The sequence below is a fragment of the Oratosquilla oratoria genome, chromosome 6 (genome assembly GCF_046742065.1).
Source record: "Oratosquilla oratoria isolate Oo_2021 chromosome 6, ASM4674206v1, whole genome shotgun sequence".
NCBI lineage: Eukaryota > Metazoa > Arthropoda > Malacostraca > Stomatopoda > Squillidae > Oratosquilla > Oratosquilla oratoria.
The window spans coordinates 1,292,032-1,314,521 of NC_134782.1; the positions used below are offsets into that span (position 1 = coordinate 1,292,032).

At 48.0% G+C, this 22,490-nt stretch overlaps 1 protein-coding gene across 1 annotated transcript in view; it reads left to right on the forward strand.

Annotated features, from left to right (window-relative positions):
- Window positions 1-285: 285 nt before the first annotated feature.
- Jupiter (microtubule-associated protein Jupiter) overlaps window positions 286-22,490 on the forward strand; it is a 131,734-nt gene continuing 109,529 nt past the window's right edge. Inside the window, exon 1 of the mRNA XM_076186313.1 lies at window positions 286-993. Coding sequence (XP_076042428.1) covers window positions 932-993 — 62 coding nt within the window. The 5' untranslated portion in view covers window positions 286-931. The remainder of the gene's footprint in view (window positions 994-22,490) is intronic.

Genomic DNA, 22,490 nt, shown 5'->3' on the forward strand with positions numbered 1-22,490 from the left:
CACACACACACACACACACACACACACACACACACACACACACACACACACACCTCACCCTCTATGTCCACCTCCAACCCATGCAAGCACCCCCCCTCCCCTCCACCACCCGTACTCACAACCTCCCATGCTCTCTTCGTTCACCATTGCACCCCTTTAACCCACGACACCGACGACGACAGAGGTGATGGTGGTGGAGGGAAAGGAGATGGTGGTGGTGGCGGCGGCGGCGGGGGCTCAGTGCGCAGGCGCTTCCGCCGGGCCGTAGCAGCCAGCAGCTGCCGACTCGAACAGTTCACCTCGCGCGGCTCTGAGGTAGGCAGGACCTGTCTGCTGGAGGAACGTAGCAGCAGCAGCAGCAGCACGAAGACCCAAATACGGGAGGTCTCGAAGGCTTCATTATAATACAATTTCCGGGCATTGTTTAGAGACGACGGGCGAGGTGTCTGCAAGAACTACCAGGCGGTTGGCAAGGGGGTTCTGAAGTATCTAGGAGTCTAACAGAACGAGAAGTGGAAATTGGGGGAGACAAACGTGACAAAGCGAGAAAGGTATTGGAAAGAAAGAAATCCCTGTTGGCGGTTGGTGGTGTAGTACGGTGGTGTTGTTGGTGGCGTAGCTCTTGCAGCCTCCTGGCAGACTGCAGGAGGAAGAGGAAGGTGAGAGCGCGCGAAGGGGCGTGTTAAGAGAGGAGGGTTTCCAGGCGGCATTAGCGTCGGCTGTTCTTGCAACCAGATAAAGGGGCTATCAGGAAGACAAAGAAGAGGAAGACCACTTCTAAGCGTGTCTTTTGAGGCAAAGTGGCTGAGGAAGCCAAGACTGCGGGCACGAGATACCAGCTGAAACTGGAGGTTGTCGCGGTGCATAGCACTTGACGGCGACGACGTCGATCTGTGCTGCCGTCGACGCTGACGCAGCAGCAGCAGCAACGATGGCAACCTTCGCGTCGTACAGGCACGTGGAGCTCGACCGCATCGGCAAGGGCAAGAAGAGGTAAGGGCTTGGATGGATTTTGTTCACATTCGGGACCATCAAATAAATGAAAATTTGGAGCGAAATCTTTGTCTAGGTCGAAGGTAAAGGCTGAGGTTCCTTGGTGTCAAAGACGTTAGGGTCAAAGGTTGAAGGTCCTTTGGGTTTGAAAACTGAATTAAGGTCAGGCCTCAAAGGGATCAAAGTCAGACCAGAGATCAACGGAGATTCCTAGGATGCGAAGGCTGAATCAGGGTCAAATGTCAACAAAGGTTCAAGTCGTAAGATGTCAACAAAGTTCGGAGGTTCTTCAGATTCAAAGACGAAGGTCAGATGTCAGAAAATGGTGTGAAGCTTTCATGAATCAGACTGGGGTCAAAGGCCAATAAAGGTTGGAGACGTTTAGGATTCAAAGGTCAATAAAAAGTGCGGTTGACATGTTTTGGCTGCAAAATGGCTCGAAAAGGTTAAATATATGAAAGGTTGATGATTAAACTTTCCTGGTCATGAAGTAGCCACAAATACAAGGTAACAAAGTGCTGGATCCTTCAAGTGTAATTTGCCGTGTAAACTATGGACTGAAATCTTGAGAATAAGAACTAGAATTACAGGTTGAAATAAGAGTAGTTACCAGCGATCACTTCAGTCGGGGCTCTAGAATGCGGAATCTAATATTCGAAATGAAACCTTGAAATTATTAGCATACTAGAAAGTGCTTCTGGTGCCCTATTTTCTAATTTAGGATTTTTTTTTAATGAATATTGGAGAATTCTCGATTTTTAAGAAGTTCATAATAAGAAGTGCCTGTGTGGCAACGGCCTTGACTAATCCCAGTGACGTGTTTTGACAAATGTCATTGTTCTTTGCTTCATAAAGCCGAGGAACAAAAGGAAAGCTTGTGACGAAGCTTACATGGAGCACCACGCAGTTTGTCGCGGTGTATCCCAACATTACGAAATATTGTATCTTGGTAGTAGCCACGTCTCTGCAAGTTTTTGTTTATCCATTCGTTTATTATTTATCTATTTATTTATTTATTCATTCTAGACGTCAATGGTTGTTGAAGCTTGTATATGTAATGTAACCACCTCGGTGTAATGCTGAATAGGATTGTTTGGCGTTAATTTGCAATTGGCTAGTAACCCTCAGTACGAGATTGGGTGTAACTAGTACTACACATTAGACACGAGGCCTGATATTTAGTTTAGGAAAACAAATCTGTAATTGTGAAGTATGTTAAAGTAAAACCTATGGGGAGGTGGGCAAACGTGAAGACAGACTAGTAATTACGATGCTGGGACGTGGTCACGATGAAAATTAAAACTTGGTATCTACCAATGCGGACATAAGAACTTTATCCAGGGTATTTTGTGACCGAAATATTACACACATGTTGCAAGACGAAAAGTCTAGATAACAAATGATCCGTATACACAGAGGGCATACGGCCTATAATTGCTAATTTCGATCACTTGGTCACCTATGATTCAAGGACACGGTGCATAAGATTGCATTAAAGAAAACACAAGTAGCAGCCGATGGTATGGTTACGTTACTTGAAACTGTGAACGAGAACAAGAAGGATGTGTACGGTACCTTCTTCCTCCGGCGTGGGAACCGTTCTTGGCCAAACTAGTGACATGCATCCCGACTCGGCGAGCCTCAGGCAAGTTCCCGGTTGTTCCCCCCCAAGGCCAAAAGGGATTGCTCGCCGCATGAAGCACCAACGCAGCCGCAACTGCCTTTTCCAGCATCGTCGGCAGTATCACCGGGGGGTACCAACGCGTTTCATTACCGTGGCTTGGTATCGGTGATGAGAATTGGAAAGGTGTCGGGGGACGAGCGAGGGGGATGGCTAGGGTGTATAACCTGTATGACAGTTTCTCCTCTTCTTATGGTCAGTACGAATGGAGAAGTTTTATTTTTAAATATTTTTTATTTATATTAATCTGTAACCAACCTTTCTTGTACTTTCCAAAACTAGTTTCCATCGTACTGGAGTTAGTGCTGGTTGCTGTTGTTGTTGTTGGTGCTGGTGGTGGGGGTGGGGGTCGGGGGTGGAGTTGGCAAAAGCCATGACAGCTGATAGCCACGCTCCCCCTTCTTCAGTTCGGTTCGGTCAGATGATAAATGTGACTTTCCTAAAATTTTTGCGGTTTCAGATACTTTGCTAAAACTGAATTTGAATTCCAAACCTGTAACTGCATTTTTCGTGGGCTTGAATTAATTTACGAATCCAGGCACAGGAACAGGATAGTCCATTCACTCACCATGGACACGAGTATTTCGTCAGTAATGACCAGCGCTTCTACCAGTGGTGACAATATATTACCGGAGAGTTGGATTTTTTTTTGTGTGTGTGTGTGTGTGTTGTGTGTGTGTGTTGTGTGTGTGTGTTGTGTGTGTGTGTTGTGTGTGTGTGTGTGTTGTGTGTGTGTGTGTGTGTGTGTAAGTGTGTAAGTGTGTGTGTGTAAGTGTGTGTGTGTAAGTGTGTGTGTAAATAGTCACAATTGTAAGAATGTATAGTGGTCCTTCTGTAGATATGTTGCAGAAGTTCCCTAAAATATGGACTGCATAAAACATGTAATACATTCAGATCTTGACTGATCTCTAAGTTGTGTTCTCGTCTGTGAATACTTTATTTTCCCCGTTTATCTGCGGTAGGACTTAGTCTCGTACATTTTTTCTGACGAAGTTTTCTTTAGTTGAATAATTCTGCGTGATGTCTAGTTTTATGCATGTTTTGATAAATTTGCCTGTATTCATATATTATTTTTATTCGTTTGTCTGAAAATTTGTATTGTTCATTCATTGCAGGTTGGTAGAGTATTGTGCTGTAAGAACTGGGAGGGACGCTGGCCGAATCGGTATACCTCGGTAAGTGTTTCATTGGGAGTTCGATGGTGTCGGTTCGATTCCTGGAGGGACCTCGCATATCGGGGTGAGTCCATTCGAGTTTATCAGACAGCGCCAGAGGAGCTGTCTGGCACTGCCCCGGGATCTTTCCTTCGGCTCTGGTACTGCTCGGCTGCGTGGCACTACCCAGGGTTCACCTCATGGGTCTCCAGAACCAATTTTTTTTTTTTTTTTTTTTTTAACTTGTGTGAACGTTCCTCTACGTACACATGAATACACACACACACACACACATGAAAACCTACATGTATACATACATGAGCTGGGAGTCATGAGCGGGCCGAAAAAATAAAGAATAATATTGTATTACGATCTTGAGGACCATAACCCGTTTTAGTTGATTTTTGTTGATTTTTGTTATTCAGCTAATGATATATGGGATTAAGCATCGTTTACTGATTTCCATCCACAGTGAGGCCAGGCGATTTTATTCAGATGAAGCTGATAGTCGGGAACGTTTCTTGGCAAGTGTCTTGATTAATATCTCGTTGGGACAGGTCCCTCCCCTCCCCCCGCCGCCAGAATAAAATCAATGTAAGAATTTCATGGTATTCCAAGGTGTGGGACGGGGATGGGGGGAGCTTTTAAAGGGGCTGGCTGGCTGGCATCGGGCGCAGCGGAGAACTTGCTAGCAGAAAGCAAACGGACGCAAGGAGGGTCGAACACGCACGCACATACGCAGACGTGGAGGCTTGTGGGTATATGCATAGGCAAGCGCAAGTGCGCATACACTTGCGCAGGCAGGCACGAACGCACACACGCACGCACGTACAATGGTACAAGTAGGCAGGCACAGGCACACCCACACGCCCGCACACACAGTCCCAAGTGGTTCACCAAGCCGACTTGTAGGCAGTAGACCCTTTGACCACGGATTTGCCTTTGGGCGAATAAAATCCCTCGGGGGGGGGGGGGGCGTGGCTGCCAGGACAAAGGGAGGCAGGGTCTCTGCTCGACTCAAAGGCTCCAGGATTAACTTGATGTGCGCGCGTTTGTGTGTGTGTGTGTGTGTGTGTATTTATTTATGAATTGTATTTTGTACCTTCTGCCGTGAGGAGTCTGCTGCTCTTGGGGGTGGGGGGGTGTAGAGGGGGGGGCGGAATAGTTTTCCTTTGCAAACAATGGACGAGTTTCGTCCGGGTTGGCCAGACTGTCGAAAATTTGGGCAGGATGGAGAAGATAGTGTTGTGGGATGAAACCGAATATGTAAAAGTAGTTTCTCTTAATAACTGTAATAAAGTAATAATTATTATCTTTATATTTCGATTAATCTATTTGCACATAGAAGACTAGTTTTCTTGTCAAACACGAGGAGTCTCTCATGACGTCACGTAGGTACGACCTAAAGATGTACTCCAGGTCTTTCACTGTTCCAAGGGAAATGCCAACCAGCAATGCCTGGAAGCAGTCTTTATTTGTATTTCAATGCGCATAATGTGTGTGGAGGAGGGGAGGATGTGGAGGTGTGATATAAGGTGATGTATGATTGTGTGATATTATGTATTACGGTTGTGCGTGATGTATGATTGTGATATATGACTGATGTGATTATGGTGTGACGTGACGTGTGATGTGCGTGCCTGTGTACTGCGACTACCAGGTGTTCATTAATGTGTAATCGAGTAGAGAACAGGACAAGAAATCGTCTATTCATCCGTTCAACACCAGGCTCTTCCCGTGGTCAAATAATCACAATTGCTTCCTGTTAGCCCACAAGGTCTGAGAGAGAGAAAGGGGGGGGGTGACTCTTGACTGGGACAAGGGTATGAACAAGGAGAGGAAGAGAGAGCCAGAAACCAAATTCCACCAAGCATTGACCGGGAGCAGACGACTCTGCAACAAAGGAAACTCGTATTTCTGCCTCAGTCATCTCATCCTCTCTTTCCCCCCCGTGTCTTTCTTTTTCTTTTTCGCTCTCTACCTCACTGACTCTCCCTTTGGCGCTCGTGTACCACGTCTGCCTCTTCCTCAACCCCCTTGGCTCCCTCCCATCTCCCATCTCCCACACCCCCACCCCTCCCACTGCCCTTGTCCTTGCCTAAACTCCCTTCCCCGTCCCTACCTTGACTCCGTCTTCTTTCCCTTGCCTCCACGCCCTCCATTGGGTGTGAAAAATGTTGGAGGGGAGGGAGAGGGTGGGGGGTCCCCAGGCCTCATTGTCATGTGACATCTTTGATTCTTGTGCGGCAACGGCAGCGCCGCCGGCGGAATTAGAGCCGCACATCAGTCGAGTGGCGAGTGATGAACCGCTCAAGCACCGTAGCACTGCTGGGACTTTATTGTTATAAACGTCAGACATTTTCATTGTGCATCCAAACCTCGTTCGGGCTAGGGGGCGGGGGCTGACCGCTGCAGGGTCATAGATAGCCATGTTGCTAGGGAACTCTCGGATGAATAAAATCGTCTGGAGGCAGCTTGAATAAATACTAATATGAAACCAAGCACATTTTCTTGCGCCAACCTGAATAGAATGGTGTAGTCGCTTCCCTCTTTTTTTTCTAAAATCTTAAAGGACTACTTTATACCTTCAATTTCCCTCCCCTTGTGCCACCCCTTCCTCTTTCCCTCTCTTCTCCCTCTTTTCTCCCTCTCTTCCATCCTCCCTCCCTCTCTTCCATCCTCCCTCCCTCTCTTCCATCCTCCCTCCCTCTCTTCCATCCTCCCTCCCTCCCCTCTCCCTTCCTCCCTCCCTCCCCTCTCCCTTCAGCTTAATCCCTTGGCTATCGATTTTTTCCACGATAAAATAAAAGTGTTGACAGTTGGAACTCTCCCATTTTGTTTATTTAACTGTCATAATTTTAACTAGTCAACATAACTATCCTAAGTAAATCCTTGCATGGTTCTGAGTAAACTCAGTCTCGAGTCCAAAGATATCTTGAGTGTCACCTACCCTCGTCTCCATTTTCTTTTAACTTGCGCAACAATACGACGTTTTCTATGATTCTTGATGGTATGGGTGATGGGTAAGGTTAATAAAACACCTTATATAGGGTGAGATTGTGGAGTGGGGGTGATATTGAATTGTATATTTATTCTTGACAAATTCTATACCACATTTGTGTATTACAGATAACCAATCGTTAACTCGTGTGTTGATATCGGTAAAATAAAATTGATATCTGGCAATCAGAATGATGTGTGGAAGACAGGTGTTACGCAAAATGTTAATCTGACGTATTTTCGAATGTCAACCTAATACAGATGTCGCCAGTTTGTGGAAAAGTAATTAAATTTTGTGTTCAGCAGATCCCCTTACTGGAGTAACATGTCAACAGCTCTCGGGATGTATTGTAATCTCTCTCATCTCTCTCCTCTCTCATCTCTCTCCTCTCTCATCATCTCTCTCCTCTCTCTCTCTCTCCTCTCTGCTCTCGCCATCTCTTCTTTCCCTCTTTTCTTTCCCTCTCTCTTCCTCTCTCTCTTCCTCTCTTCCTCTCTTCCTCTCTCCTCTCTCTCTCTCTCTCTCTCTCTCTCTCTCTCTCTCTCTCTCTCTCTCTCTCTCTCTCTCTCTCTCTCTCTCTGCGCCTTTGTCCCCTTTCCTTCCTTTGCCCCCCACCCACTTTCCCCACTCTCCCTCATTTCCCCACTCTCCCTCTTTCCTCTCCCTCCCCTCCTTTGCCCTCCCTCCCCCGCCTTTGCCTTCTCCTTTAACTTGTCTATACAATCTGGAAGAGATATGCAAAAGTAATAATTAGCAAAGGTTGTGCCCTTGTTTATAAAGGGTGACAAATCCAGTTCTGATAATAATCGGCCTATTAGCGTTACATCAGTTGTGTGTAAACTAATGGAGTCCATCCCGACAGACTCGGAGAAAACCAGTGTTATTAAAGATTGTTTCTGTAATAAGCGCTCTTGTCTGACAAACCTCGATTTCTTGCATGACATGTATGGTATTAATATACGAAGAAGAGAGGTCAGTTGACGTTATATAGCTTGACCCCCAAAAAGCGTTAGATAAAGTCCCTCCTAAGAAGTTACTAACAAACTTGAACCCCGTGGTATAGTAAGACACGTTCACAGATGGATTTTTGAATGGCTGATCGTAAGCAACGTGTTGTTCTGAAAGGAAAATGTGATCTCAAATGATCTCAAACCAATCAAACAGTGCTCTGATATAGAATTACAGGTTAATTGGATATATATATATATATATATATATATATATATATAAAGAATTTTCTTAATTTGGTGTCCTAGTCAGATCTAATCTAGAATATTGATCCTCATGGATCCTCAGTCCATTCACTAAGTCACTTCTGCACCGACGTCACTACTTTATTCATCTAATGATCTTTACTGTTATAACTAAGTGCCTCCCCCAATGTTGTGACTTTTCTCCCGTGTAACAATGGTTTTTTCTCCTCCACTCTTTCTCCAATCAGAGACTGTTAAACGTCTTAGCAGTACTGCTTACACAAGCAATCTCGATATCGTTGCAGGAATGGGTTACTTCATATATTGTCACAGCATTAAAATCTGTTCCCTAGCGGTTGTTTATAAACTTTAGACGGGGAGCGAGATTATGCAACTCCGCGGCTTATTGTTTTCCAAACATCCTACACATAAAATGAAATTCTCGCCACCTACCCCTCTATCTATCTTACTTGTTTACCTTACCTACCAGCCTCTTCACAGGTTGCGGAACAAGCCGTACAAAGAGCGCTTAAGGGAACTAATTTTTAGTTTCTCGAAACTGATATTGAGAGATCTAATTGGGGTCTTCAGATTTGTCAAAGGAATTGAAAACATGGATGTGGAAAATATTTTAGAATTGACACCTCGAGCACAACTAGGAGTAATGTATGTAAAAATGTAGGAAAACTATTTCTTACAAGCATGGCAAATTATTTCTTCAATCGCGGTAATATATGGAATGGTTTACCATCCAACGTCATCAATTATTCCACTGGAGAGGTTTTCAAAAAATGTATGGACATTTATTTTGCAAATCCTCGACTAGAATTATTTGTTTCTAAATAATAATGACGATAATAAGTAAGGTACCGAAACAGCCATGTATGTACCAATAGGTCTATTGCTGCTCGTTTGGCTATGTAACTCCATGTAACCCCTCCTTAACCTTCCTCTCACCACGACGTCTCTTCCCATTGGCCCAGCCACATATAACAATAGTCACAATCGGGCCCATCCCCTCCCCTCACAGTTTCCGTTTTCTTCACGGTCAGAAACCTCCTCCAACACTTTTGTACACCAACATTCTCTTCACTTCTAATGACCTCTCCAGTCCCTTCCCTTCCATCAACATCAACACGGTCTCCCTAATAAGCGATACTCACGCTTCCTCCTTGCCTGTCTTCATCACCTCTTCCTGTTGAGGATGAACAGGGAAGGAGTCCTCAAATGGTGTCATTTAAGGTCGACCGAAACTTTTTTGGTTTCATTTACTTTTTTTAACTTGACCTTGTTTCTTCATCAGAACTGGACACGGTGTAGCTTTAGTTGGAAGTATGGCATTTGTCTCGATATTTGGGTGGTGCTTGGTTTTATATATATATATATATAATATATATGATATATATATATATTGGTCAAATCACTACCGTTATTTATAGGCTGTTGATAGTGATCTAGAGATTTGCATAAGTGACGTGGCAAAGGTTGGCGCAGTTATGAGATGCGATGGAAGAATTTGAGACATTGGTCTAGCCGTAGACTCAAAAGGGGAGATACTTGTTGGTTTCGTATGTCAGGTGCTCCATGTTCGAGCCATCGAGTGGCGGTCGCGGTAATTGGTTCTCATTAGCCCTTCCTGAGGAAGGAACCTGGTCGTCCCTCCCCTACCACCACCACCTCCACCACCACTTCCATCTCCACCACCACCTCCACCACCACTTCCATCTCCACCACCACATATACCTACACCACCAACTCCACCTATACCACCTCCACCACCACCATCCCACCATTATTGTACCACTACTCGTCTTTTCCACTTTAGACATCTGCTATATACAATCTCAACTTGACTCCCCCCATCACTCCCGCTTGAGAGCTCTGTTCTGTTCCCTCCCTCCCTCCCTCCCTCCCTCCCTCCCTCCACGCTCTTACGGTCCGCGCCTCCTGCCCGGCGGACCACGGCCCTCCATGTCACCCAGGTCCTCCTTTCTTACATTTACCTGACATCAACCTCTCTTGCCGTCAATAAATTGACAGCCCTCTTTCATTTCCACTTTGCTGTAAATGAGCAACCCCTCTCCTCTTTCCTTTCTCATCTCTCATCTCTCCTGTTTCCTCTCCTCTCTCTCTCTCCTCTCTCTCCTCTCTCTCCTCTCTCTCCTCTCTCTCCTCTCTCCCTCTTCCTCTTTCCCTTTTCCTCTTTCCCTTTTCCTCTTTCCCTCTTCCTCTTTCCCTCTTCCTCTTTCCCTCTTCCTCTTTCCCTTTTCCTCTTTCCCTTTTCCTCTTTCCTTTCCTTTTTCCTCTTTCCTTTTTCCTCTTTCCTTTCTCTTCCTCCTCTTTCTCCTCTCTCTACTTGTCTCCTCTCTCTCTACTTGTCTCTCTCTACCTTAATCCTCTCTCTCTACCTTAATCCTCTCTCTACCTTTCTCCTCTCTACCTGTCTCCTCTCTCCCTCTCTCTACCTGTCTCCTCTCTCCCTCTCTCTACCTGTCTCCTCTCTCCCTCTCTCTACCTGTCTCCTCTCTCCCTCTCTACCTGTCTCCTCTCTCCCTCTCTCTACCTGTCTCCTCTCTCCCTCTCTCTACCTGTCTCCTCTCTCCCTCTCTCTACCTGTCTCCTCTCTCCCTCTCTCTACCCGTCTCCTCTCTCCCTCTCTACCTGTCTCCTCTCTCCCTCTCTCTACCTGTCTCCTCTCTCCCTCTCTCTACCTGTCTCCTCTCTCCCTCTCTCTACCTGTCTCCTCTCTCCCTCTCTCTACCTGTCTCCTCTCTCCCTCTCTCTACCTGTCTCCTCTCTCCCTCTCTCTACCTGTCTCCTCTCTCCCTCTCTCTACCTGTCTCCTCTCTCCCTCTCTCTACCTGTCTCCTCTCTCCCTCTCTACCCGTCTCCTCTCTCCACCTGTTTCCTTTCTCCCTCTCTCCACCTGTTTCCTTTCTCCCACTCTCCACCTTTTTCCTTTCTCCCTCTCTCCACCTGTCTCCTCTCTCCCTCTCTCCACCTGTCTCCTCTCTCTCTCTCTCTCCACCTGTCTCCTCTCTCCCTCTCTCCACCTGTCTCCTCTCTCTCTCTCTCTCTACCTGTCTCCTCAGTCCCTCTCTCTACCTGTCTCCTCTCTCCCTCTCTCTACCTGTCTCCTCTCTCCCTCTCTCTACCTGTCTCCTCTCTCCCTCTCTCTACCTGTCTCTCTCTCTCTCCCTCTCTCTCTACCTGTCTCCTCTCTCCCTCTCTCCACCTGTTTCCTTTCTCCCTCTCTCCACCTGTTTCCTTTCTCCCTCTCTCCACCTGTTTCCTTTCTTTCTCTACCTGTCTCCTTTCTTTCTCTACCTGTCTCCCCTCTTTCTCCTCTTTCCTCTCTCCTCTCTCTCTCCTTTCTTTCCTCTCCCTCCCTCCCCCCGGCTCGGCCACCACATGCATTAGAAATGGCCACTAATCACCACGTGCAAAGCGGCACGAGTTTCACCTTTCTCGCTTCCCTTCTCTTCTCCCGTGTTCCCTTACCACTTCCCATTCCACTCTTTCCATTTTTCGTTATCTTGCGTTTCTTCACTTTCCCTCGCATTCTCTGCCTTTCTCTAACTCACTCTATTGTCCTGTTACTCACCGAAGGTTAGCTGCTTGTATCCATTTTTTTTATTTTTTTATTCTAACGTCATTTCTGCCTTCCTTGTCCTCTCCATCTCATTTTTCCTATTACCTTTTCCCTATCCTTACCATCTTTTCCTTTTCTCCCTCAATTTTCCCTCTCCCATGAATCCTCTCCTCTCCTTTCTTCCTTTTAACCTTTCCCCCCATTTCCCAACGCATTGCAGGACGTTTAAGCGAAGTGGAAATGGAGGGTGTCTCGTGATTTAGGGGTGGGAGGTCATTATTATAGAAAGGTCTTTCTTGTCACTGTAGGTTCAATACATGACTATTGATTGGATCCGGGAACCGCGTGGTATTTGGCCAAGGTGACCCCTAAACTCCCGTCGGAGGTGCGAGAGGGGGGCAGACAAAGACCCAGACAGACGTTTAGGGGCGCGGCATTTGAAGGGCATGTCTGCCGGAGGGACACACCTGCCGGCCGGAGGGAGCAGTTCTTAGCCACACGATCACACTTCCACTATCCATGTTGGATCAACCAAGAGCAAATAATTTTTATTTTATTTTTGTTAATGTATTAATTTTCGTTATTGTTTTTGTTCATTGCTTATGGGGTGGAAGTAGTTATTTTTGTGTCTTGTATTAAAATATTTTAGTTATTGTGCTTTTTTTGGGAAGTGGAAATTATTTGACGTTTTTGTTTTTAGCATTGTACTTGTATACTTTAGTTACAATGTTATTTTTTATGGAGTGGTAATTTTTATTATTTTATTATTTGTATTGTATTAACATTCATTGTTTTTGTTTGTGAAGCGGAACTTTTTGTGGTACTGTATTAATATTCATCAGTTTTTTTTATGATGCCGAATTGCTGGTTTGGGAAATGCAGAAATTGATTTATTTATTACTTTTTTCTTATGCATATCATGGACCTTCATTGTATAAACTTAACTTCCCGCAATCATCTGACGTCAAAACAAAATTTCCAAGATTATTTTGGCGAAAAAGTTAATTCAGCTAGATAAGACATGTGTAAATCATAAACTAGAAACCTATCACTTGGGCAAAAAGATGGACTCGCTCTTGCATCAACCCCCAGACCCCTTTCTCGTCCTGTGGTTCCCTGGAGGTATCGGGGCTGAGTTAGCGATTACTCGATTACTCGCAGAGGCGGGAGGGAGAATTGGTTGTGGAAATCCTTAGTGTCTTGCGAGGTCAGATTGCGGTTGTGGCAAAGTTCACGGGTGTGGGTTGGCACTGCTGTCGCTGTGGAGAACTTTAATGTGATGGTGGTTTTCGTGGTTGTGGTTGTGGCTGTCGTGGTGTTGGTTGTAGTTGTTGTCGTAGTTGTCTTTCTTATGGTGGTGAGTATACGCCAGGAGGCGCATAACTACGGCCGAAACTGTCACCTTTTCCTGATGCAATCCAGGGACTGTTAAGAGGGAGGGCAGGTAGCAGTCACTGCTGGGAATCTGAGAGAAGAGGGGGACTCGAATTCGCGACTACGAAGTTACGAGATCCACAATCTTCCGATTCTTTACTAGCGTACCAAGGTGTGTAGGAGATCTGTAAATAAAACTGTAAATAAAATAACGTAGATAATGAATAAAATATATAAATGTAGAAAAAAAATGTGGAGATGCTCAGCGTAATTTGCAAAATTGGTCCTCGACATCAGCAACGATGATCGCCTCTTTGAGCGGACATTAACGGGTCAGTACTGCCGCAGTGGACAGTTGAAAAAAAAAAAAAAGAGGGATTTAGCTATGCCAGCTCCAGGATACACAACTTCTCCCTCACTCCTGCCTTACGGTGATGGTATTTTTTCTTGACTAAAATCGCCTAGCGGCAGTTAGAATAAGATAAAATACGTAAAATGAGTTAAATAGTAAGATGCCCTCTTCGGGACCCCAATACTGAAGGCAGAGTATCACGTTTACGAACACAACCTACCTCGAGAAGAAAAGGAAGGCAAGTTACAAGTAATGAAAACGATCGCTGCAGTAGAAGGGCACAACGAGAACCATCTTGGGATTTGTCTCGTTCGCTGCGGGAGACGGGCTACGGGAATTCTCTACCTGAATGAAATCCCCTGGCGGCGCAGATGGAACAAACATAATCCGTAAAACGTAACGGAACGGTTTGTGTGTGTGTGTGCGTGTGTGTGTGTGTGTGTGTGTGTGTGTGTGTGTGTGCGTGTGCGCGCGTGTGCGTGTGTCCGGCCCCCAGGCTGAAGGGACACGAAAGACTGACCGGACCGAGTATGCAATAAAATCACTCTAAAAAAAAAAAAAAAAAAAAAAAGTGGTGGTTGCAAAGGCACCGCCGAATAAATTGGCACTCGCGACCATTATCCTCGCCCGGCCGGAAGTGCCATTAGCCTCCTTCTGCACGGCGGAGCTACCGAATGTCGCTGATTTCCAGTAAAGTGGGTCTCTGCTCTTTTCATTTTTTCCAGTCACTTGTGTATATTCACTCTGTCACTAATATCTTCCCTCCTCCTCCTCCCTTATCCTCCTCCTCCTCCCTTATCCTCCTCCTCCTCCCTTATCCTCCTCCTCCTCCTCCCCTGTCCTCCTCCTCCTCCTCCCCTGTCCTCCTCCTCCTCCCCTGTCCTCCTCCTCCTCCCCTGTCCTCCTCCTCCTCCCTTATCCTCCTCCTCCTCCCTTATACTCCTCCTCCCTTGTCCTCTTCCTCCTCCTCCTCCCTTGTCCTCCTCCTCCCTTGTCCTCCTCCTCCTCCTCCTCCCTTATCCTCCTCCTCCTCCCTTATCCTCCTCCTCCTCCCTTATCCTCCTCCTCCTCCCTTATCCTCCTCCTCCTCCCTTATCCTCCTCCTCCTCCCTTATCCTCCTCCTCCTCCCTTATCCTCCTCCTCCTCCCTTGTCCTCCTCCTCCCTTATCCTCCTCCTCCTCCCTTCTACTCCTCCTCCCTTCTCCTCCTCCCTCCTGGTACTGAAAAGGTTAAAGCAGAATAAAATGGCGCGACTTTTAGTCTATGGTTACAGATTTGATATTCAAATGTAACTGGATTTCTATTTTTGCGTAAGGTTTTTGTGCGCGTGCGTGTGTAGTTACATCTGTATTTCATCAGTGTTGGTCTTTTGACAGTATTAGTTTCCTTTTATTTGTTCCCAAATTGGAAGGAGCAACTAAGTTTTTCTTTTTAATATGGTTTTCTAAGGCGAAATACAATAAACGGCGGAGCTACTAACTTGCCGAAAGGTACATTTTAGAAATTTAGAATGTTACGGTAATTCATTGAGTTACAAAGGAGTAGGCTACAAAGGCACTATAAACAAGAAGAAACTGATCTACGCCAGCATAAGATAAACGTCGTATAGTCATGGACTAAATGGTTTCCAGGTAACCAAGCGTTGTCATTCAGATATTTATGTATGCAGTAATTGGATCTCGTAATTGTCGAGGTGTAACAGCTCAACCCCCCAACCCCCCAACCCCCCACGGTAGGTGTGGCTGGGGAATGTGGGAAGAAGGAAATGAAGTGAACTGGCCTCCTGCTGGTTGCCTTCTCTTGTGCGCTGCGTTTTTGAAGATTGAAATGGAAATTCATTAAAATGAGTGAGCGAGCGAGTGAAAGTCTTGTAGGGGCAACGGAAGGTCGACACGAGTGTCCTTACAGTGGGGAATCGTCTTTCCTCGATTTTTTCCCTTTCCTCCTTCCTCCCTGCCTTCCTTGATCTGACCTCCCTCCAACCTACTCCTTGTTTTCCTTCCTTCCTTCCTTCCTCTCCTTCTTCCCTTCCTTCCTTCCTTCCTCACTCCATCACCTTCTTCCCTTCTTTCCTTCCTTCCTCACTCCCTCATCACCTTCCTTCCCTCGCTTCTCCATCCCTCCCCCCGTACCTCCCTCACTCCTTGCCTTCATCCCCCCTCCCTGCCCCTAACCTTCCTACCTTCCTTATAATCCGCTACCTTCACTTGCCCACGATCCGCCTTTTGTTCCGGATCTGGGAAACGAGCGTTCTTGGGGCGCAGCGTAGATCCACATTCTTGATCCTCTACTGAAAGACTATTAGGTTCAGAGCCTCGTCATCATAAGCTTGGTTAATCTGAAGAGTTAGCTTCTGATTATCTTGGCCGGGGTAGTTTAACAGGATTACAATGACCTTGTACAATCGACATATTCAAATGTGAATTTCAAATTTGTTTGGTCTAAAGGTTGTGTTTGTTCGTAAACACAACGAAACATTTTGGAATTAGACCGCAGTGAATGGGGAGGGCTGTTCCTGTGGAGAAAGATAGTCATTTTGGGATTTGTTACCGAATATCTTAACTGCAAGAGTCCTTTGTGCGGTTTAAACATGGGGGATTAAACTGTATCAAAAGGAGGCGAAGGTTTTCTTCGGTGAATTTTTTATTTACAATTCTGGTAGGTAAAATTAGGTTTTATTTATTCTATTTATTTATTATTTATTATTTATTTTTTGCTAAAATTTTAGAATTACAAACGAGATGACCAAGTGAATACTTTATTTTTGTTTGATTTTTTTAATTGTTATTTTTTCTTTGGATTAATGGCGGTGTTTATTCACTTTTTTAATATGAAATATGTTTTTCTCACACCACGAAAGGTTAGCGGGGTGTGAGAGTTCAAAACTCGCTTTGCCAGAGCACCAGCCTTTAAGATTTGCTTCGATTTTTATTTTCCCGACCCTGTGAACCCGAAATCTTTCATTCACTTTCACTCTTTGTGTGTGTGTGTGTGTGTGTGTGTGTGTGTGTGTGATTTATTATATTTTTATATTATTAATTTGTTTATTTTTTCACGTCTGCGTACAATACAACATTTTGATCGAATTTATAATAACTTTTCTTTTGGACACCTCGTGGTTCTGGTGCATAAGTGGCGGTGTGTTGCGTTTTCGAGTTGTTTGATTAAGGTTCGATGTAATGTACACTTAAAAAAAAAAATTACACGTCTTTATCGTTGGTGTCAAGTTCGGGTGACAGAAATAGTACAAGTGAATAGTGGCGGATGAAGACTCTGGTCACCGGTACTGGTGGACCGCGCCGGTTCCGCCCGCCTACCGCCCGTCCCTCCGGAGGGCCAAATCTTCTTTGTGGATCCCGTCCACGCCGCTCTTAATCTTTCAGATTACCTGGTTGGCGGTTCTGTGACTTCCTTCCCCCCTCCTTTCTCTCTCTCTCTCTCTCTCTCTCTCTCTCTCTCTCTCTCTCTCTTTCTCTTTCTCTCTCTCTCTCTCTCTCTCTCTCTCTCTCTCTCTCTCTCTCTCTCTCTCCCCTCCCTCTCTCTCTCTCTCTCTCTCCCCTCCCTCTCTCTCTCTCTCTCTTCCCACCTCTCTCTCTCTCTCTCTCTCTCTCTCTCTCCCTCTCTCTCTTTTCCCCTCCCTCTCTCTCTTCCCCTCCCTCTCTCCCTTCCCCTCCCTCTCTCCCTTCCCCTCCCTCTCCCCACCTCCCTATCTCTCCTTCTCCCTCTCTCCTTCCCCCCTCTCCGTCTCATTCTCTCTCCCTCTCTCTCACCCTCGTCCCCTCTCCCGCTCTCCCTCCCCCTCTCCCGCTCTCCCTCCCCCTCTCCCGCTCTCCCTCCCGCTCTTCCCCTCTCCCTCCCCTCTCCCCTCTCTCCATCCCCCTCTCCATCCCCTCTCCCCTCTCTCCATCCCCCTCTCCATCCCCATATCCTTCCCCCTCTCCCCCTCTCCTTCCCCCTCCCTCTCCCCCTCTCCTTCCCCCTCCCTCTCCCCCCTCCCCTTCCTCCCTCTCCTTCCCCCTCCCTCTCCCCTCTCCCCCCCTTCCTCCCTTCCCTCTCCCCCTCCCCTCCCCTTCCTCCCTCCCCCTTCCCCCTCCCTCTCCCCCTCTCCTTCCCCCTCCCTCTCCCCCTCTCCTTCCCTCTCCCCCTCACTCTCCCCCTCCCCCTCCCCCTCCCTCTCCCCCTCCCTCTCCCCCTCTCCTTCCCCCTCCCTCTCCCCCTCTCCTTCCCCCTCCCTCTCCCCCTCTCCTTCCCCCTCCCTCTCCCCCTCTCCTTCCCCCTCCCTCTCCCCCTCTCCTTCCCCCTCCCTCTCCCCCTCTCCTTCCCCCTCCCTCTCCCCCTCTCCCCCTCTCCTCCCCCTCCCTCTCCCCCTCTCCTTCCCCCTCCCTCTCCCCCTCTCCTTCCCCCTCCCCCTCTCCTTCCCTCTCCCTCTTCCCCTTTCACTTTCACTCTCCCACCTCTCCGTCCCTCTCCCTCTCCCCCTTTCACTTTCACTCTCCCACCTCTCCGTCTCCATGTTCCCACGGCGACCCGACAATCCGCACGATGGCGGCGGCTGCTCCCTTGCCCTATCCTTGTTTCTCTCTCTCTCTCTCTCACACACACACACACACACACACACACACACACACACACACACACACACACACACACACACACACACACACACACACACGCGCGCGCACACACGCTCGCACACACACACACACACACACACACACAGGCGCACACACGCACGCACACGCACACGCGCGCGCGCACACACACACACACACTTTCAACATGGATCTCGATCGATTGTGACTATGTCCAAGATAATGTCTATATGGACTCGTTTTCCTTGAATCGAGAGTGCCTTGTATGAGGCATAGATGGTTCTCATGGAACGCAGGTCAGAAACATGGTCGGGGGAGGGATGTGGTGGGGGGGTGATCACCCCCACCGTCAGGAAAGGATAAACGCGTGTTATGTGCAGTTATCGCTGGAATGGCGTCCTAAAGTCGAGGTCACGCTGGATCTCTCTTCCAGCAACCGTCATTAGAAGAAAGAAGGAACTTAAACTTGAAGACGGTTTGTAACTGTTGTGGTCGATCACGTGCACGGACGATCTCATAAAGACGACGAGAAAATGTAAAGACAAAAAATCACCAGAATGTTCGGATGACTTTAACTAATTTATTCACTTGTTTATTATTTTTTGGGGGAGAGGGGGAGATTGTGAGTCTGAGAATTTATAGAAAAAGTTGCATTGTCTCCGACCAAAATGATGCACGTTTAAACCGAGTCAGAAATTATCTTGTAAAACAAGAAATCTACCCTTGTTTGTGACGTAGGTAATAGATGTCCTTACCTAAAATGTTAGTTAGAAATCGGTTGTTAGGATCAAAACATGGGAACAATTAAAAAAAACAAATCGTTGTTGGGCGACGATGAGTTTCGCAATATTTTAAAGAATCATCGATCACGCCAACATGAGTTGGTAGCAGCGGATGTCCGTTTTCTGATACCCTTCAGCATCAGAAAGCTCTGAAATTCGTGACCAAAGCTTCAGAAACCTCGTCGGTGTTCCCTATCGGAGTCTCGTTCTTCGACGAATGAATTTTATTTAGCGCTGAGGTCCACTTCGACTTTTACCCAAACTCCATTGGCAGACCTCGAGCGAGGGAATGGAATAGACTGTTGAAGCACTGCACCGGAGGAGACTGTGCCAACATGATAGCTATATTGAGGGAGTAGGAAAGTGACCAAGCTTGTCTCGTACCTCCTCTTACCCTCCTTCCCCTTCCCTTTCCCCTTGGTCACATTGCTTTTCCATCGTTCCATCTTCCCATCCTTCCTCCCTTCCTTCCTCCCTTCCTCTTTCCAATCTTGTTCCCACGGTCTAGAGTGCTCTCTCTCGCTCGCTCCTGCTCTTTTTCTCTTTGTGCGTTCATTGTCGGCGCGAGCTCGTTGACCTTGCTCCTTGACCTTGCCCCTTGACCCTGCTCCTCTTCAACCTTCCCTCACCTACCCCTTCCTTACCCTCTTCCCTCCCCTCCCTCCTCTCCTCCCCTCCCTCCTCCCCTCCCTTGTCCCTTCCTTACCCTCTCCTACCCCTCCCCTCTCCTACCCCTCCCCTCTCCTACCCCGCCCCTCTCCTACCCCGCCCCTCTCCTACCCCGCCCCTCTCCTACCCCGCCCCTCTCCTACCCCGCCCCTCTCCTACCCCTCCCCTCTCCTCCCCCTCCCCTCTCCTCCCCCTCCCCTCTCCTCTCCTCCCCCTCCCCTCTCCTCCCCCTCCCCTCTCCTCCCCCTCCCCTCTCCTCCCCCTCCCCTCTCCTCCCCCTCCCCTCTCCTCCCCCTCCCCTCTCCTCCCCCTCCCCTCTCCTCCCCCTCTCCTCCCCTCTCCCCCTCCCTTCCGCAAGCATCGACTGATCCTCGTTCCGGTGTACCAGCACCTGTCCTCCTGTCCTTTTTTGGTTGGCACTCCAGGCGAAGGCATCTGGACGGCACCTGACCTAAGGCACCTGAGCCCTTCACAACATAACTTGACGTTATCTGACTCCCTTTGCGTGCGAACACTCCCGCACTATCTCTTGTCCCACTTCTCACCTTTTCACCTGTCACCACCACACCACACCACACCACACCCTTCCTATCCCACCTCCATTTTTCTTCTTCCTCCCTCCTTCCCCCATCTCCTTTTCCACGTTCTTCCTCCTTCCTCCACCTTCTTCCTCCTTCCTCCACCTTCTTCCTCCTTCCATCTCCTTCCTCCACCTTCTTCCTCTTCCTCCACCTTCTTCCTCCTTCCTCCACCTTCTTCCTCCTTCCTCCACCTTCTTCCTCCTTCCTCCACCTTTCTTCTTCCTCCTTCCTCCACCTTTCTTCTTTCTTCTTCCTCCTTCCTCCACCTTTCTTCTTCCTCCTTCCTCCACCTTTCTTCTTCCTCCTTCCTCCACCTTTCTTCTTCCTCCACCTCCTTTCTTCTTCCTCCACCTCCTTCCTTCTTCCTCCACCTCCTTCCTTCTTCCTCCACCTCCTTCCTTCTTCCTCCACCTCCTTCCTTCTTCCTCCACCTCCTTCCTTCTTCCTCCACCTCCTTCCTTCTTCCTCCACCTCCTTCCTTCTTCCTCCACCTCCTTCCTTCTTCCTCCACCTCCTTCCTTCTTCCTCCACCTCCTTCCTTCTTCCTCCACCTCCTTCCTCCACCTCCTTCCTCTTCCTCTTTACTCCACTTCCTTCTTCTTTCCTCCACTTCCTTCTTCTTTCTTCCTCCTTCCTCCCCCTCTTCTCCCTCTTTCGTCTCATTTCTCCCTCCCTCCCCGTCTCATTTCTCCCCTCCCGTCTCATTTCTCCCTCCCTGCCTTCTCGTTTCACCCTCCCTCCCGTCTCATTTCTCCCTTCGTCTCATTTCTGTCTCATTTCTCCTCCATCCGTCTCGTTTCTCCCTCCCGTCTCATTTCTCCCCGTCTCATTTCTCTCTCCGTCTCGTTTCTCCCTCCCTGCCGTCTCGTTTCTCCCTCCCTGCCGTCTCGTTTCTCCCTCCCTGCCGTCTCGTTTCTCCCTCCCTGCCGTCTCGTTTCTCCCTCCCTGCCGTCTCGTTTCTCCCCTCCCGTCTCATTTCTCCCTTCGTCTCGTTTCTCCCTCCCGTCTCATTTCTCCCCCTCCGTCTCGTTTCTTCTCCCTCCTCCGTCTCGTTTCTTCTCCCTCCTCCGTCTCGTTTCTCCCCTCCTCCGTCTCGTTCCTCCCCTCCTCCGTCTCGTTCCTCCCCTCCTCCGTCTCGTTCCTCCCCTCCTCCGTCTCGTTCCTCCCCTCCTCCGTCTCGTTCCTCCCCCTCCTACGTCTCGTTCCTACCCTCTTCCTTCTAGTTCCTCCCCCTCTTCCTTCTAGTTCCTCCCCCTCTTCCTTCTAGTTCCTCCCCCTCTTCCTTCTAGTTCCTCCCCCTCTTCCTTCTAGTTCCTCCCCCTCTTCCTTCTAGTTCCTCCCCCTCTTCCTTCTAGTTCCTCCCCCTCTTCCTTCTAGTTCCTCCCCCTCTTCCTTCTAGTTCCTCCCCCTCTTCCTTCTAGTTCCTCCCCCTCTTCCTTCTAGTTCCTCTTCCTTCTAGTTCCTCCCCCTCTTCCTTCTAGTTCCTCTCCCTCTTCCTTCTAGTTCCTCCTCTATCCCCCGTCTCATTCCTCCCCCTCCTCCGTCTCGTTCCTTCATTGGATTTGCACCTGCTCGCCTCCCTTAACCCCAAGAGTGGGAATTGGGCTTCTCTATTCTTTTTCTTCCTTCCTCCCTTTAACCACTTCTCACCACTTTAAAGTTCTTCAAACCTTCCCATCCCTGCCTCCCCCCCCCACACGCTTTCACGGCTTTTCCCCGCCCCTTATCGCGTCTTCCCCCTCTTTCAAGGCCACCCCCTTTTACACGACCTCCCCCTTTCACGGCCCCAGTGGCCTCTTCCCGCCCCTATACCCGATTCCCCTCCCCGAGTTTTTAATCTCCCGTACCCAAGAACCCTTCCTTTTGTTTTACTTTGTCTCACCCTATTGGCTTGTATCTCCCCTCTCTGGTTTCCTCCTAGATTATCCCCTTCCCCCCTTCCGTGTGCCCCTGCCTTATCCCCTTAACTTTAGACCATAGGTTCTTTCAACCCCCCCTCCCCCTTCTCCCATAGAATGCATCTGTAGTTCGGTGATCTGTAATTCGATCTGACCTGTTTCGTGTTGTGGCTGTCTACTTAGGGCTTCCCCCGGGGCGAGTGGAGGAGGGTCGTCTTGGGAAGTGATTCTTATTTTTTCTTCTACTCAAATACCACAAGGTTCAGCTACAACTTGACTCGATAACCCCATTTGTTTATTTATTTATTTTTGTTTTATTAATTTATTATCATTTATTATTATTATTATTATTTTTTTTTTTTTTTTTTTTTTTGGGGGGGGGGCACTTTCTGGGTTTTTCTTCAAGAACGCAATGGGGTTTTGAGGCGTAAATGGATCACTTACTTGGTCACTGAGACCGCGGACCTGAGTAGGACCCCCTGCCATTGAAAAATAATGGACAAAAAATGCCCTTGGTAATCTTCAGTGCCAGCCGGCCTCCCCTCCCGGACGGACAAAATCTCGCGCCACCAACCGCGTGGAGTGAAAGGGAAGAGGTGATCGAATGTAACAGTTTGAGGTTTGAAG